Source organism: Cyprinodon variegatus, unplaced genomic scaffold (genome assembly GCF_000732505.1).
Source record: "Cyprinodon variegatus isolate N-32 unplaced genomic scaffold, C_variegatus-1.0 Scaffold746, whole genome shotgun sequence".
Lineage (NCBI taxonomy): Eukaryota > Metazoa > Chordata > Actinopteri > Cyprinodontiformes > Cyprinodontidae > Cyprinodon > Cyprinodon variegatus.
The window spans coordinates 135,112-153,450 of NW_015151199.1; the positions used below are offsets into that span (position 1 = coordinate 135,112).

The window sequence follows — 18,339 nt, forward strand, 5'->3', positions numbered from 1 at the left end:
CTTCCTTCCTTCCTTCCTTCCTTCCTTCCTTCCTTCCTTCCTTCCTTCCTTCCTTCCTAATCATAAATCACATTTCCTTACCATAGGCTTTGAGTAAAATATAGAAATTTACTTAAAATACCAAATGTCAACATGAATATGAAACTTACCTCTGGGTGGGTTAGGAATAAAGTCATGTACCAAAAATATAAATGAATAAAAGGATAAAATGATTGAGTTGTAGATTATTTTTGCGAAGCAGTTTTGAGTTAAATTTATCAAGCTTTTGTTAATTTCCTGTGGCTCAGCATCAAATAGTAAATATGCTATATTTACTATTCATTGAGCATATTTTTAAGCTTTGAATGATTTAATTTGCTTTGAATGCTTCATCTTACATTACGTTTTCTTTGTTTGGATGTCCTTCTCTTACAGAGGAAGGACAGTAATGCACAGGTAAGTCTATGGTCTGATTATCCAGTTGGTTTGTAGAAGGCAGAGAAAACATTAAAGATATATTACCACCTAAAAACTTTGAAAGACAGCCTGGTATTGCTTTCAAAGTCACATTGAAAGGTATCTCCTCTCTGCTACTACAGTCTCAGGTGTCCATCAACGCAGAGCATGGAGAGGAGCACCGGGACCGAGGAGAGTCCTGGAAAGAGAAGACAGCTCACAGAAACTCCACCACCAGTGACCAATCAGAGCATCCGCTGCTGAGGAAAAAGAGCATGCAGTGGGCTCGACGGCTGAGCAGGAAGAGCACCAAACCGCCGAGCAGAGCAGAGCGCATTTCGCAGCAGAGACTCAATCTGTATCGGCGCTCTGAGAGGCAGGAGCTGTCCGAGCTGGTCAAAAACCGCATGAAGCATCTAGGGCTTCCAGTTGTGGGATACGGTGAGTGCAACAGCTCACAACAAGATGACTAACACTAAAAATCACTTCACAATTGTGTAGTTGTGATAACATTCATCAAAATTGAGAGTTAATGTTGACGGAACCTGATAAAGCTGTTTGTGTTTATCTTTCCTTCATTCAAATCATTGAATGTATCCAGAATCTGTTGATGCAGCTGTGAATGTTAGCAGATTGGAGTCGTAGCTCAGAACACATTTTGATTTTAAATTGCAGTTTTGGAGCAGACATAATATAGTTGGTTGACTTTAAACTCAGTGAGCAAACTTTACCAAGATGAAGGGACAAATTCAGGCGCTAGAAAAAAAAGAGTAACAGAAAAGACTTGTTAACTTGTTTTACATGATTTTAATTATCTGAAAATTACAGCTCACTAATGCAAACTTAGAAACTATTTCATTGTAGGACTAACTTTAAGACTTTTCCAGAGATTGCTGGATTTTAGATTATTTTTACCTGATTTTTGATATGCATTTTTTAAATCTCCAACTAACTCTCATCCAGATAATCAGTGTGACTCATTTAAGCCCACAGAGAACTGATTTTTCGTTTGTAGAAAACCAAAGTGGTGTTTGTTATCAGCAAACTGATTCCAGTGCTAACCTAATGCTTTTCTGTAACCCTTCAATTTCAATGGTGTGGGGAGATACAGTTATATAGCTTATAATTTATTCTACTCTATAACATATCCAGATTTTACACACCAGTCAACCTGTATCCATTAGTTTGACCAAAGGAGTCAAAAATATCTGCAAAACATTACAGCGGCTGAATCACATGTTGTCACATATTTACACAACTACTAAACTCTCAAATAAACTCTCTGTAAATCAAACTATGCAAAAATCACCCAACAGGCTTTTTTTAAAATCTACATCTATATAAATTGACTCAAAAGTAAAACTACCCAGACAGGATTTTCTATGAAAATCCTCTAAAATTCAAATTTTTTAATAAGTCAGGACACACACTAAAATAAGAAACATTTTAATTATTCCCAATTCAATTTGTTTTCATATTGCTTGTTAGAAAGCCATTAGGTTAATTTTGCCAGCTAGAACTTTGCCGACAACACCTGCTTCCATTAGAAAAATATTTTCTTTCCACATCTGTTTATCTTGTAAGGCACTAGATTAATTTTGCTAAAAAAAAAAAAGAATACAAGGATAGTTTTTCATGAGACCCCTATTCTGTTTAAATGGTTTTAGTGACTCTACTCGTCTCTGTTCTTGTTCATACTACTTAAAATGTTTCTTACCTACTTCAATCAAACAAGCAGGTCCAACTACTTACCTTAATAACATTAAAACTAAAACTAGAAAACTTTTAGGTTTAAACATATCTTTAAGGTTCAAATCTTTAAGATTCAAACAGTTTCCAAGGTAGAAAAGAACATTTGCCCACTGAGGCTCAACTCAACCAGTTAAATTATTCTGTTGTGCAATCAGCTGTGTTTAAAACTCCAATCTGTGCTTCAGCCCCTTTTTTAAACGCATCCATTTCTCTTCATATTGAATATAATGAATATCAAGATGTAACATGGTTCTTCAGAAAATTGCATCATCATGGTAACCCTCTTTAAAATCATCCAAGTCATCCTTCACACACGTAATCATACAAACATGATCATAAAATGCATGACGGTGCAGGCGCATTAAACATTGAGTGCGCTGCATTTGACCTGATTTCTCCTCTGCTCAGTTTCATTAATTTTCTTTTTTCAGCTTCATGTTTAAAAGCAACGGAATCGCACCCCAGATGGGTTTTACCCATAAACTTCTGTGTTCAACGTGAATAAAGCGATAATAAATACTCACTTTCCTCTTAAAATGTCAGTTTTTTCTGATGGTAAAGAAAGATTTCAGCATTCAGTCATTTTTGGTTAGACTGTCAGCATCTTTCTGAGATAGATGCCAATAGTAAAAATAAATAAATGAATAAATCAGGCATTTAGCTTTCCCCTGAAGCCTTCAGATAAAACTGAATGATACGTAAAATTGTTACAGATTACATTAACTTTATGAAAAAGTCTGGTTTCGGAAAAAAAGTTAAAGAAAAATAGCCTTGCATCAGGATGCTTCTACTGCCGTATTTTAATGTGAGGATTGGGTTTATTTGAGAGAACATAGTGTCTAGAAATGGTCTCCTGTCTTGTAGCCCAGACATATATAGAAAGCATGGCTGGTCATGTGCATCTAGTCTTTTTATTAATTATGAAGAGGCATCCAGTTATAGTAATGTCCCTATGGTTCCAAATTCTGCTAAACTATCATATCAAACTATAACTGAAGAATGCAAACAACCAAATATCCTGAAGCTTTTTCTAGGACAGTTGATATTTATATTTACTCAAAAAGACTGATTGCTGGAATTTAATCAAAAAGCACATTGCACAAGAATGATCACAAAACTCTAGCATTTTAACATTGTTTGTGCACATTTGCTGCAGGATGACAACATGCATAAAATCCCAAACAAATCATCTGTTGTTGTTTCCGTGCACACACAGCAATGCATGGCTTCTTTGCTTTGCTCTCACCTGTCATAAAAAGAAAGGTTTCACTGCCTGCCTGATCTTTTGATTACTTCTTCCTTTTGTTTTTTCTCCGTCTTTCTCTGACTCCTCTGTCTCCCCCCTTTGTGGCTTGTAGAGGATGTTTCTAATCTCACTGCGAGCGATGTCATGAATCGAGTAAATCTAGGATATTTGCAAGGTAAACTATGTCATTTATAACCCATACATCTACAAAATGTCAGTGCTTATGTCTAAAGTGGAGAAAGAATTTGATTTCCTTTTTACCAGCATCCAGTAAAGCTTAGCGATTTGAATTGATTCAAGATTATACAGAACTAGTTTGTAGTCATTTTGATTCTGATACATAAACAATTTACAGGTTATTATAAAAAAAAAAGGAGTTTGAAGTTAACAGTGAATGCCGTTGCTTAGAGTTGCAGGATATTTCAGAGCAGCCGTATACAGAGGGGACAAGGCCGTCAGGTTAGCTGGTTGATCACAGTACTGCAACTCCTCTGCATGAGTGTGGGTGTGGGGCGTGTGGGTGTTTCTCTCCATGTGTGTTTCCTGCCAGAATGAGCGGTAGATCAGCAGCCAAATTCTTACTCTCCTGTCTCACTTTCTGTCTCTGTCTATCTGGCCTTTGCTGCATTGTGTCCCTGTGAGGTGACGTCCCAAATGGCTAGATTCCCGCAGGGCATCAGAGTATGGCTTAAAGAGTGGAGTGGAGTGCATTATGTCTGTGGATGGAAGCTTAGACTCAGACTCCAAATTTCTTTTGATCTTAATCTTGAATTACATTATAGCGTCCCTTTATCTCCAAACGGCAGTGGACCTCAGAGTGTATCGTAGATTTATACCATGGTCTTTATAGCCAGGCTCAAAAAGAAAGAGACTTTAAAGCTTGTTAAGGCTTTGCTACAGCAGGTGTGTTTGCCTGACATATCAAAAGGTCTGCTTGAAACTGTAAAGCGTGACGGAGAGAAACGCTTCCTCTTCTCCATCTGAAGCCTGAACTGAGCCTCACGGGGAATTTAAACAACATTTATAACCTTCATTTCTTAGAAATTATATTTTGCCTTCATCCGTTCTTTCACAGTGCATAAATAAATCGCTTTTAGGCTATTACAATGCCTAATAGCGCTGTAATAGCATATGCGCAAAGTAAATGTGAGAATCAATGAAATGTGTTTGTGCATGCTTAATAACTCATGTATGCTTTAAAAAAATTATAAATATAAAACAGTACAGCATGCACTTGTAATGGAATAATGAAGAGGCAGGAATATTTTTTGAAGCCATTGTGAACATCAGTAGCAGTTATTAATCCCTTTGTTGCTACTTCAAGACTAATGGTGCCACTACTGCAGAGACTTGAATTATAAAGGGGAAAGTCTCTCTGTAGAACAAAAGTAAAGATTGTTGATTATCTGTTAAGAGACTATAAAAATCTACTGCATGAACGTCCAGTACGTCGATTGGTAAACCATCAGTACAGAACACAGGCCTTTTTGTCTGAAATTACAGCATTAATTTATCAGCAGTACTGTTTGTGGCCTTGGTATAATCCCTATACTCTGAGGACTGTGTGATAAAGTAAGGATTAGAGCAGAAACTCAGTGAAGGGATTAAACTTTGACCCTGCAGGTTGATCTCTTCCACTCTCACACTCCCGATGTGTTCTGCTTCACTCTCCGTTTGGTTTCAGTCGCTCTGCGTTTGGTCCGGTCTGACGGATGCTGGAGCATGTCCTCTGTGTCTGTGGGTCTGTGACATGTCACCTCTTGGGCTGTGGGGGAGGTGGGGGCGGCAGCGGGGGGGTGTCGGGGAGGCTGAGTGTGCTGTCCTGTGGCATGGCCCTACCAGCCTGCAGCTCCGGTGTGAAGGGGATGGGATGGAGGGGTTTCCCCATTTGTTGCGGACGCTGTCTGCATGTCGGCGCCGTTCTGAAGCTGGGCATGGTGGTTCTGTGCGGGTCAGCGGGCAGCATGTGGGCCTCCCCTTTGTTCCACAGGGTGGCCTGCCAGTAACGGTTAGCCCTTCTCTCTTTCCCACACCGCCTGGCTTTGTAAAGGGCCACAAGCAGGTGGGTGATGGAGACACACACCCCCTCCTTTTCCTTCCTCCGCCTGTCACTAGATGCAGTAGGAAGCACAGCCAGAGAGCACACAACACCATAGCTAAATACAACATGCACTGATATAGCTACTGAGTAATATCAGGAAATTAAATTAGATCTCTATGACTGATTAATGAGGCTGTTAAGTTAAACTTCAAAGATTTTTATCTGTTGAACTTTATTATTATATATAAAAGAAATCAATGTTTTGAAATAGAGATGATAATGATTAAAACACTTTACAAATATCACACTATTGCTTCAAAGAGTAGATTGAACATTATTGTGATTGCAAAAATATTATTTCAGTTTTTCAAAAATATGAATCTTACCAATTAGGAAGAGGTTTAGGTATTTTAGTTTTTTTTTTTTATCTTTTTTTTCCCCCTATGGTTCTGTTTGTTGTCATGCATTTAGATATTATCTCATATCTACACATTTATGGTTTATTGGTCATTTTTAGAGCAACTTATTATAAGCATGAAAAACTGAATTTTAATTCAAGAGAGCACAACATAAGGTCTGGGCAGAACATGCCCAAACCATCATACTGACTTGTTTTACAACAGGATAAAGTGAGTGCAATTAAATTTAGGATGCATTCTGCAGTTTGCACCCTTCATAGCATAGTAACATAGTGAGTCTGAAACGAGCAACCTCACAACAGACTTTATTAAGACATGAAAGTTGCCAACCTTAGAAATCATTGTGCTTTCCTTTTAAATGTGTTTGATGTATTATTTTTTTTATTATTATAATTTACTGGATGCTTTAAATGCCGTGTTTCAAATAATAAAACAATTAAAACTGTTTTGTAACCAACTTTCAAAATTTTAAATGTATATTTACTCTTTAAGTTTTCCACAGTCAAGCATAAATAATTATCAATGCAAAGCACAAAATACACAAATAAATCATGTTTTTTACATGTAGATTTTAATGTAGGTGGAATTACAAAATAACAGGAAAAAAAAAACTGAGCTCATATTCCAAACTTTAAGATCAGTTCTATAATTATTACCTCATGGAATTAATGTTTTACTGACTGGGAATAAATTAATTTCATTGAGGGTAACAATTATGGTGCATGTTCTTTGCAAACATATATATTTAAAAAAAAAATGAAATATGTCATTCAAATGTTAAACTCAAGTCCAGTTTTTTCCTTTACATTGTTTGAAAACGTAACTTAGATTTTAAATATGGGAATGTTTTGCTTTCTGAGGTTAGAGGCCCCATATTTTGGCTGATTTGTGGTTTAATGGACGTGGACGAGGGAGGGCTCCAGAGCGGCTCTAACGGTCTCCTCTGTCACTTTTTCTAGACGAGATGAACGACCACCAGAACACGCTGTCCTACGTCCTCATCAATCCACCTCCTGACACCATGCTGGAGCTCCATGACATTGTGTAAGGCCTGGTCTTCTTTTTAAGCAGTCTTTAATTGATCCTCTACTGTTTGATGCAGGAGTCATCAGCTTCTTCTGTTTAAAACTCAAATCTTTAGGATTCAGAAAAATTAAACATTCATTCTAGAATATTTTTGTTTTTCCTAAGGATGTATTCCTACTGGTCTACTTAAAACAGGTTTGTGTCCTCCTTAGGTCCGGACCTTTTGTGAAGGTTTGGATTGACTTAGCAAACCTTTAATTTAATAATTATTTTTGGTGCTCTCAATCTGCTTCTAAATGGACTGTAACTACAGCAATTATGCTTCTCTTTAGCAGTCCTACATAGCAGTGAACGTGGTATCCAAATCATACCTGATCCAATGTCTGTTGCAGTGGATCTCCTGCCTCGCAAAATGCCATTCCAAAATTTTTAATAAAAATGTCTAAATCTCCATTGAATGAGCTGCTCTGACAACAGCACAAAGCTGCATAAAGATCTCCCATAAATATGTCTGTGCCCTTCCCCGCCCTGCTGTTTCTGTCCAATGAGAGTGAAGCTTGTCACACCCATGGCTTTGGTCTACGTCCTCTTGCCAATGTACAATTTGAATGCAAACCAAACTAAATGAACAAAAAAAAAGTGCTTTGGGTCCGAACCAAACAAAGCGCTTTTCATTTTTTATTTTTAGTTTTTAGTTTTAGTTAAATCCATGGATTATATTTGAAAAAACATAAAAAATGAATTAAACTATGCATTTCGCTTTGCAGTTAAAGTTTTCTGTGCATTGACCAGAGCAGACTTTTTCAACATGAAGCAAAGCTTGTTTATTTAAAATGGTATGTTTAGATTTATTCTGTTTGACACCTTAATTAATGATCTGCTTTTAGGCAGTTATTGGATTATTTTCCCTAAAGTGGTAAACACTAGTGTAAAAAGCAGCTAGCAACTGTGGTTGTTGCCATATACTGGAATTTACACAAAGATGTCTTAAATTTCTGTGCATTGTACATAATCTCTAACTTAAAACGTGCCTCTTCAACTATGCTTTGCCTTTAAATATGATCTGATATTCAGCATTAAAATGTGTTTTTTATATCCATACACACACAAAAAATATGATTTACTAGTTGATTCAGGTTAAAATGCAAGTTAAAAATGAAGCAATAGATGTAGTAGTTTATATTCAATGTGTATTTATTTTTTGTATTATCTATAACCTGCTGGTTTTGGATTATATCCTGTTTAAATGTTATTTTTCTAAGTTAAGATCATCCTATCATCATATCTACCTAACCTAATTTGATAGGTGGATATTTAATATCAAGTTTAGTCATGCTTAGCAATTAAACTAATAGAAATAAAAATAAAGGAGGTCCTGTAGTGAGTTCTGTAAAGTTCAAAAAAATGCAAACACTGTGTAGGAAAAAATGAGGCATTTATTATATTTATCACATGTAAAATAGAACACATAAGAATATCAGATCAGCTTCACGTGATTAAAATGTATTTTTTTAGTGTATTGAAAGAGATTTGACCTCCTTGAACCTCAGACTTTTAGCTCTTTAATATTCAACACCACAGAGAGATACAAACAGCATCTGGTTTAAAGAGATCTTCTGTGAAAATGAAATCTTATATTACTACAGCGCAGTAACAAGTTAAGGATATAAAGAAAAACACCAACGTGACCAGCTTTTATTCTGTTAAAATGAAAGCAGATTGAAAAATGTTAAAGTTAGATTTGGTCTGAAAGTGCCGACCTTAATAGTAAGAAATACATGGCATAAGTTTGTATTCTTGGGAGCTCTGAAAAAAGAAATTTTTTTTCTGAAAAGCATGAAGAATGGACTAAAGTTAGAGCGAAATGAAACTATTTAGACCAGAGGTTCCCGAGCTTTTCCCCCTATAGCCCGCTGACCTAAAGGCGTTAGCTTCTGTCCCGGCTCCTTTGCAAACCCATAGAAGGTACTTCAAAATATGGACAAAGGAATGTTTCGTTGTTGTTATTTTAACTCTTATGCTATATTAAAAACAATATTTAATAACTATTAAATGTGTTAAGCATAAAATCATTAACTGAAATATTTTTACACCACTATTATATTCGTACTGAATAACGAATTTTTCACCAAACTATTAATAAGAACAGAACAAAAGTGTGTAGGGTAGAGTGGGCTTAATGTCTGCCAGCGCCATCCACACATCATAGTCCAACTGGTTTTGAGAACCTTTAAAGTTGAAGAAAAAAAAAAAAACAAACCCTGTTTTTGTGTGTTCAGTGGATGGAGAAATATATTTCTTTTAGTCTCCAACCAGCTGGTCGAGCTTAAACGCTGCAGTTTCTCTGCATCTCTGCCTCTTTTTTTATTACTGGCACAGCAGCTAATGAATTATCATGAATCTTGTCCTTACAGGTACATTATTCGCTCGGACCCACTGGCACACATGCCGGAGGACTCACAGATGGGACACAGTCGAAACACCAAAAACCAACATGACTTTGGCACAGAGACAAAAAATGAGACTCACCTTTAAATAATCTGTTCCACGAGTTACCAACAGAGCGGGAATAAGTTGCACAGATGAAGGTCTAACATGGGCGGCGGTCAAAGTGAATGTCCATTAGGTGTCTCTCAGCCTCAGACCAGAGTTTTAACACATTAAAAAAAAATAAAAATAAAAACAGCCCTGTGAGACCAACCACAGAGTTGATATAGGAGAATGCATGAAGAGTGCCTAGTCAACACAATCACCGATCTGTCAGAAACATTCCCTTCACTAAACTCTCTGGCAAAAGAGAATGTGAAAGCAGCTTCCTCCACAGAGTCTGAGAGCAGGGATCAGCAGCGTTATTAGATCTAATTGAATGGTTAAGGTTGGTTCCTTTGCAGGTGTATAAAAGTGAATCACTGCATCAATCAATGTTTTAGCTCAGAGGAGAAGCTACCCTTGTGCCAATGTTTAGGCTGACTGCCTCTCCGCCTGGTTCTGCTTATATTTTGAAACTACCCCTTCACCTCAAACACAAATCAAACACCATGCTTTGTTTTTAAAGAGCTGATTTTCTTCTGTTATTATGACCCTTCAATTTATTCTTGGACTATAACAGGCATTTTTTTCCTCACAAGCACATTTTTAACTGTCAGTATGCGATTGCACAAGTGGGCAACTTTCTTAGCCAAGTTAGCATTTGTTTCATCTTTATTTTTTCCCTTCGGTCAAAAAAATGAAATATCAAGTGATCCTCCTGTTAGGATTCATGTGTGCTCCACATTCTGTGCCATGTTGTTTACTCTTATTTATTTGTAAATATTGTTATTATCGTGTCATGTATTAATTTGTGTGACTTTTTTTTTTTATCATTTTCAGACCTGTTTGCTACATATGCTGCTACCTTGCACAAAGTAAACTTGCAGAAGGAAGATCATGTAGAAAATAGCTGTGTATTTTCACAGAGGTTAATATATGATTCACGTTACCTGATCTGTATTAAAATCAACTAAGTCTTGATTATAACACCAGCTGCAGTTTGACCCTAAGTATTTATTTAAAATTAGCTTATTCTGAATACTAAATGCATTATCTTCAAATTGAATTCAAAATTTATATTTTTATTCCATCTGTTTTCTTTCTCAATCCATGGGATGCCTGAAGATAAATTAACATTTTCCTTTAATTTTTTTAAATATATTTGCTGCCTCTTAAATGTGGCTCTAAAATTAGCAAACTGTTTGCTTAGTTTAGTGTAAAGGCTCCACTATTTAGTGTTAACCATATATTTGTAACATTTCTGCTAAGCTAATCGATCTAGTTGATGGTTAATGCTTAGCAGATGCAGTGCTGTGAAAAAGTAGGTTCATCCTCAGGATTTGTCAGTTTTTTTTCTTTTTGTTATACTTGCAGCACTGTCACTGCTGGGGATCAGAAACCATAGAAATAGCTTTAACACCCACTCCAGTGGCTGATTTTCTCAGCCTTTCTTACATTAAGTTAGAAAGATCTGTGCTGCTGTTTGTAAACTTCAACCCTACTTAAAATATATTCTTGATTCTACAAGTCAGACAGCAACCAATCTAGAGAATTTATTAAACGGTGTAGTTATTGCTCTGTTTGTTTTTTCTAGTATATTAAGATGTCTGAAAGGGGCCAAATACTTTTTCCCAGCACTGTAAGCCACACAGAAAGATCACATTACAACTGTAGCCATGAAATATCATAAATAACTTTGTTTATTCTTTATATTTGTTTGCCTTTTTGAGTTCTGATTTGATAAAAACATGTCAGCCAGGGTCAATTTGATAGCGAATGGATAGCACACATTAAAATGCCTTTTAAGTTCTGCTCAGCAGGATGTTTTGCACAGGAATTTAAAAACATCATCCAGAATTTACCTCTTCTCATTTATTTTACAGATGTATTTATAAAATGAAGTGCTTTGGTTTGAATTGTTAAGGCCTCACTTTGTGTACGTTTCAGTATTAATTCCTGAGCCATTTTTTTTCATCTGTATCTTGGTTTTATTCACTGTAAATATGAACTGTATACACGGTTTTGTTCCTATGAAAAGCGAAAAGGGACTTGAACTATTTTTGCACTAAGCTCTGCGGCGACATGTGGGGCCTAACAGCTTGACCCTTTAATTTGAATCTGTAGAACATGGAAAATATGAATCTGCGAAGCAAAGACTCATCATGCATTCATTCATGATTTAGGCTGCAGATGTTTGCAGATTTTCATTTTGGGTATGCTGTTTTATTTCTCATCTTAAATGATCTTGGAAGTAATAGATGAGGGATTGCTTAGATTTTCTTTTCTCCAAATGGTCCAAAAAAATGTTGGCAGAGTAAGAAGCAATGGTTTACAGGCAGTAAATGAGTGTCTGTGATAGAGGATGATATCAGTGTACAGATTGACTTATGAAACACCTACTGTACCAGGATCCTCACTGCAAACTCTGACAGTTCTAAAAAAAAAAAAAAAAACTTCACACTGGGTCTTCAGATGTGAGAAGCTAACCAACACATGGGGCATGTTATCTCTTAAAAGCATGTTTTGATATAAAAAGCTTGCCAAGAATGAAACATTTCCTTCTTTTAGCAGGACATAAACGCTGTGTCCTGTTGCCACATTTAAAGCCCATAACTCAATCAACTGCTTGCAAGTTGGAGCCATTATTTGATACTCTGTATTTATATGAATGGAATGTGCATGTTGTCTTGATGTTATGAAAAGCCAATGTTATAAGTTTACCTCCACTTTGTTTTTGAATCATTGTTAAAAAAAAGGGATTATCCATTTTGTACTATTTCTTATGAGAAGTGCACATACAGATGCGGACAAATAAATGCTGCATGCAGCCAAATACTCTGACTGGAAGAAGCTTTTATTGGATCTGAATCCATCCAAGTGCATAAGTAGCTTTGGTGTCAATGTTAATTTTATTTAAAATCAGTTTATGTTGTCATTTTCAACAGGAAACCACAAAATAATTTCGATTGAGATTATTAGACTCGATTCTTCAATAGATTTCTAAACAAAATAAGCAAACTAATTTATAATGTATAAACTTAAGCAAAATATAATCTATAGCAGTTATGTAGTTCTGCTTTTGGTGTCACAGTACAACCATTTGATAAATTAACACAGGATGTGAGGAGACTGCTGAGAGCCTTACCCTTCTCAGCTCCCCTCACTATCCTACGCAGGGCCTTCATTGTCTGCCATATCAGAGCTGAAGCAACAGCCTGACATCACTCTGATAACCACAACTCTGAGGTCTGCTGAGGGCATTCCTCTCCTTCCATCAAAGAAAATATTAGAGTAGCCTTTAAATATTTCATTTGAAATATTACTGCTTAACCTTTCTGTTAGCTAAATGATAACATTGGGTTGAATTTACATCACAATAAAAATAATAAAAGAGCAAGGGATGCAAATGGTCACAAAAAGCATAAAATCTGTGCATCTTCAGAGAAAGTTTAGTAGAAGGAAAAGGTGTGATAAAATAACCGCAACAGGAAAACGGTGAATAAAACTTACTGATGGAGGCAATAGATGCTAAATAAATAAGTTTAAGATAAACCAACACACTTTAAATACACAGACATATGTGGGCTTTACATCTTAAGACCCCATCTGCCATCCCTCCATTGTACTCTCCATCTCTCTCATGCAAACACATAAAATGTTGACGGCAAAACTAATAACTAGGAGGTGTGATGGATTGAAATGAATCCAAGTCCCATTGTTAGAGGAGCTTTTTTGAGCTTTCCATCCATTTTCTGTTCCAGGTGCTATTTCAATATTCCTTTAATGAAATGACAAAAAAAAATAAACATACAGACCTGTCAACAGCAAGCATTGACCGATAGAATAACATTTTAATTTTATAATTGCAAAATATATAATGATGCAGTCTTATCAAATGGACAATAGTTTCTAAGCAAAACAAATGTCATTCAGTAAAAAGTAGGTTTGGATAACAGCTGATGAATTTATTTGACATTTTCTAAGAAATCATTCATACAATCTAAGAAGGCATTTTTTCAGTTTTACCCTCAATCATTGAGCAAATTTATTGAGGACACAAATATAACATTTAAAAGTGAAATTATTTGATTAAACTTACTATCAAACTGACTTCAGACTATACTCAGTGAGACAAATCATCTCTATAATGGAAGCATTCTGACCCCAGACAGAATAAATCGTCATTCAAAGGGAAAAAACAAAGATTATACTTTAGTTTGCTTTACCGCCGCTGCTTGTTAACATGAATGTGTCTCCATCGCTCTCTTGTCCAGCGGCCGTTGTTCTGAACCACCTCATGAAGCAGGTCCATGAAGGCATACTCATTCCCTGAAAGCAGAGTTTCATCATCTGGAGAAGCGCCACCAGAGGGCGCTATTGACCCAGCAGCAGCTCTGTTTTCCACCCTCTGCCTGATGGTCACAGACTGCTTCTGCTTCATCTTGCTGCTGTTCCTCTGTGCAGGGTGTTCCTCTGACTTCTGCTCCTCACTGGGACCCATCGGGGCCTGACTGACAGGATCTGCATCCAGGGTCATTCCTTCTACCTCCACCACACTCACTGGACTCTCATGTGGGTTAGAGCTCCCAGAAAGTGTCCAATTCATGTTGGTTTGTTCCTCCTTTCCACTCTGATCAGAGCCGCTTGGATCCTCCATCATGATCTTCATATTATCTGAGAGCTTCATTGCTACAGTTTGTTTCCAAACAGCAAACTGATCTTCCTCCCCTTCTTCCTCTTTTCGTTTGCACCTCTCCTGCCACTGAGCTGCAGTGGGAGGCCAGGTGGAGATCCTCCTGATGGATTTACCCCTCTGTGGACCTGGACCTCCTGCACACTCTTGATCAGGGCTTGGTTTGTTCTGCACGGTACCGATACTCAGGTATGGTATAATGTCGATGTTGACATCAGAACATTCCTGATTTTCAAAAATGTTTCCCGCATCACCTTCTTTTATTGAGTCCATGGATTCAGACATTTCTGGGTTATGTCCTCCCATCCTTCTTGCCCCACTTTGGGACACTGCGGTCTCTATAACAGCAGCTTCCAAAGGAACTTCGTTCCCAGTTTGGAAAGTAATTTTGTCCTCAGGCACATAGAAAGGAGATGAGAGGAGGATGGCGTTTGCTGATTTTGCTCTGATGCCAGTGAAGGATCTTCTCCAAAGCTCTGCTTGGCATCCCTGCATAGAGCCTTTTGCAGATTGATCCTGATTAGAAACACCGTCTCCTTCATGCTTCTTCTCTTCTTCTTGTGGACATCCAGGCCTTACAGCTTTGTGGTTGCGATTTCTTCTGTGCATGACTGCCATGAAACTCACAACAAGCAGCAGCACACAGAGGACCGCTGCACAACAGCAGAAGGATCATTTAATACATGAGAGGAAATATTTCAATTCAAAGGAACTGAAATTTTAAAGAAAATGTAAGATTACCAATAACAGTGATAAGAGCACAGACATTAGTGTTGGAAGGTGGAGGTGGACCTGAGGGCCGAGTAGAATCCCACAAACCAGTAACTCTTCCTGCCAAAAACCAAAAATGACATAAAAAACTTAGAATTGATCAAATCTCATCTAGGATTTGGATTAATTTTTTCACATCAGCAGATTTATATATATTTATATATATTATTTTTTTGCTATGGAAGTGAGACAAAATCCTCTGTCACCACCTGCTGGTACCACGCTTGAAATCAAGGACACCTCTGACAGGGCTTTATGTATTTTGGTTTCAACAAACATTGTGACCAATCAAAAGAGAATTAAATAGCATGAAAGTACGGATGCTTTTCTGGATTTTCTGCCAATTACTTCTTTTAAAAAGGTAAAATACATAAAAGTGCTTCTTATATATTAACATTCTTTATATTAAGCCCACCTTCCTTAAAAAAAATCAAATAAAAACCCTGGTCTGACTCAGTATTGTAAAACTAATGCAGTGTTTTCCTTCTGTGTAGGTACAAAATATACCATAGAAACAAATGCTTATAAACAGTCTATGAAATGAATATATTGTGTTAAACTTACCTGGACTGCAGAGAAAAAAAACTTTTCCATGATATCCTCATTTATTTAGATCCACTGGTTTATTTGCTAAACTATTTAATATTGCAGGTTTATTTCTGTTAACTCTCGTAGTTTTAGCTTGCAGCTATTAATTCAGATAAAGCCCAAGATGAATAAAAACATTTTGAATACAGAAACTTTTATGCAAGGCCTACACAACCATGGGCTGATCCAGCAGGCAGTCAGCAACACCCTCTATCAATAAACTGAAGGAGGTGTGAAATAAAATAAATTACTTCACGGTGTGGAGAGTGGCTGGAGCTGATGCTACCAGAACCACCACAGACATTTCCTAGACTAGAGCTATTAACGACACGTTATGTGTGTTAAACAGGACCTGGACAAGAAAGAAAAGGAACTGTTGCTCAATGGCCCAAAGTCATCTTCATAGATACCAGTCAATTTAGCATTTAATTTTTTAATCGAGGTCAGAGGGCCTGCAGGAAGAGTCACAAACCTACAGATCTGAGAGTCTATGGAGTGTTAGAGACAAAGATGAGACCAGCAACACTAACCTGCTAAAATCACAGCAAACTGGGGTTTAACAAAATAAGCTGGTCATATTAATGGCTCCCTAAAAAGATGAAGCATTTTATGTAAAATGGGGCTCCATAAAAAAACTCAAGTCTTTGATATATTTCTGCATTGTTTTATATTGACTTATTATGCTTATCCAATTAATTTGTTTGTTGTTTATAAAAAAAAAAATCCTTTAGGTAGTAAAGTTTTCTACATCGTTTAACCATAACTGCATGGTGCTGTTCATTAATATATAACCTTTACATTCAGGAAATATTCTGCATTTTCTGCTGTTAGAGGTCCGTATTATATAATCTTAATTTTTCTATAAGTATTTGTTTTAATAGCAACAACAGTGCAGCCAAAGAGGCTTTTGAGAAAAAGTACATGTAATAAAGAGGTTTCTTGATTCCCATTCTAGGCTTTAAAATTAAGCCTAAAGTATTAGCTTGCAAAGATCAAAATCTGACTATACTGCACATTTCAAGTGTCAAAATAGAAAAGATTTGCTATAAAACTTTAAAGAATTTCCATGAAGAAGTGAGACAGGAACACAGATGTACCGGCAGATGAAGACTGCGATGTGGCATCAGGCGCTTTGGTTGGTAAAGAGGTCTCTGAGGAGAAAAATGTCGCTGAAGAGAGCGAGAGATGAAGGTGCAGAACATGCAAGTTTAAAACAAACAGAAACAAGGTGAGAAACTCCACATGTACCTGTGTGAGCAGGGGTCCCTCCTGTGGCGTCAGCCGGGGAGGGCCTTTCTGTCCTTTCAATCAGGCGCGGTGTTGGAGTTTTGGCTAAAGAGTAAAGTGAGATCAACACAGATTTTTCATGGAAAGTGTTTGTTTCCCCTCTGAATCAAATGCGAAGGAGTAAAACTAAAAGACAGATGTACTGGTTAGAGTGGTCATATTCCAGGGCAGAGTTCCTGGTGTTGGAGGCGTCAAACATACAGACACTTTCAACATTGGTCGACCTTCCAGCTGTGAAGGAGTCGCACAGGTTATACTCTCTGGATTCACCAGATGAGATGTGTCCAACTCTGAGAACGGAGAACAACTTTTAGTCGTAAAAAACTTTTAAAAAACCTGGAGCTACTTGTGTCACACGTCACAAACCTTTCAGAGAGGCAATAAAGGCTTGGGCATCACAAGAGCAGTTCCAGGGATTCCCATGAAGGCTAATGGAGGTTAGGGACCTTAGAGAAGCCATCATCTGAAGGGGCAGCCGGGTCAGCCTGTTCTCAGATAAATCCAGATCAACCATCACACTCTGGAAGCTGAAGCTCTCTGGATAGATGGTTTGGATCCTGTTTCCATTCAGCTTAAGACTCTTAAGGTTTGTGAGTCGCTTCAGGTCCGACTCCTTTAAAACTTCAATCTGATTGCAATTAAGCGACAGCTCATGGAGGGCAGCAGGGTTTCCCAACCAGTTCTGGTTGATTTTGGTCAAGCTGTTACCATCCAAGTTGAGAGTTTTTAGATTTGAAAATGAGCTGAAGGCGTTTGCAGCGATTCCTGTTATGCCACTGTTTAGGCTTTGGAACTCAGTGATGGTGGAAAGGTGTTCGCTTTGCAAAACCGTGGAGTTGATTTCTCCAATATTCTTCAAACTCACAAACATGGATTCACAACCAGGGAGGAAATCTAGGTAGAGAGAAAACTTCATAAAAGTATGTTTCATTTGCTGTAGAAAACAATCCAATACTTTATGCTCAATAAAACAATTAACTTCTATGGTTTTACAGTGGTCTGCAAAAGTTTGGGCAACCTTGTTAATTTCCAAGATTTTCCTTCATAAATCGTTGGTTCTTAGGATAAAAAAAATCAGTTAAATATATCATATAGGAGACAAACACAGTGATATTTGAGAAGTGAAATGAAGTTTATACCATTTACAGGAAGTGTGCAATAATTGTTTAAACAAAATTAGGCATGTGCATAAATTTGGGAACCACAATCAAAAAAAAAAACCTCAATATTTAGTAGATCCCCCTTTTGCAGAAATAACAGCTTCTAAACGCTTCCTATGGGAGTCTGGATTCTGGTTGGAGGTATTTTGGACCATTCCTCTTTACAAAACACCTCTAATTCATTCAGGTTTGATGGTTTCCGAGCATGGACAGCTCTCTTTAAGTCACACCACAGATTTTCAATAATATTCAGGTCTGGGGACTGAGATGGCCATTCCAGAACGTTGTACTTGTTCCTCTGCATGAATGCCTTAGTAGATTCAGGGTCATTGTCCTGTTGAAAGATCCAGCCCCGGCGCAGCTTCAGCCTTGTCACTGATTCCTGGACATTG

The 18,339-nt window shown here is 37.2% G+C and overlaps 2 protein-coding genes across 5 annotated transcripts in view; one reads left to right on the plus strand and one right to left on the minus strand.

Annotated features, from left to right (window-relative positions):
- Nucleotides 1-10,451, plus strand: part of LOC107098094 (potassium channel subfamily T member 1-like) — a 106,041-nt gene extending 95,590 nt beyond the window's left edge. For 2 of the 4 annotated variants that reach the window (XM_015395551.1, XM_015395553.1), the window contains 7 exons: nt 415-435; nt 579-876; nt 3,546-3,608; nt 3,842-3,892; nt 5,484-5,495; nt 6,853-6,937; nt 9,334-10,451. In XM_015395551.1, coding sequence (XP_015251037.1) covers nt 415-435; nt 579-876; nt 3,546-3,608; nt 3,842-3,892; nt 5,484-5,495; nt 6,853-6,937; nt 9,334-9,454 — 651 coding nt within the window. In that variant the 3' untranslated portion in view covers nt 9,455-10,451. The remainder of the gene's footprint in view (nt 1-414; nt 436-578; nt 877-3,545; nt 3,609-3,841; nt 3,893-5,483; nt 5,496-6,852; nt 6,938-9,333) is intronic. The other 2 variants (XM_015395554.1, XM_015395555.1) reach the window with 2 other exon arrangements.
- Nucleotides 10,452-13,268: 2,817 nt separating this feature from the next.
- The window catches only part of LOC107098095, an 8,094-nt gene continuing 3,023 nt past the window's right edge, over nt 13,269-18,339 (minus strand). Inside the window, exons 3-8 of the mRNA XM_015395556.1 lie at nt 17,154-17,681; nt 16,931-17,077; nt 16,749-16,832; nt 16,598-16,669; nt 14,883-14,972; nt 13,269-14,794 (exon numbers count right to left, since the gene is read on the minus strand). Of these exons, the coding sequence (XP_015251042.1) occupies nt 13,671-14,794; nt 14,883-14,972; nt 16,598-16,669; nt 16,749-16,832; nt 16,931-17,077; nt 17,154-17,681 (2,045 nt within the window). The 3' untranslated portion in view covers nt 13,269-13,670. The remainder of the gene's footprint in view (nt 14,795-14,882; nt 14,973-16,597; nt 16,670-16,748; nt 16,833-16,930; nt 17,078-17,153; nt 17,682-18,339) is intronic.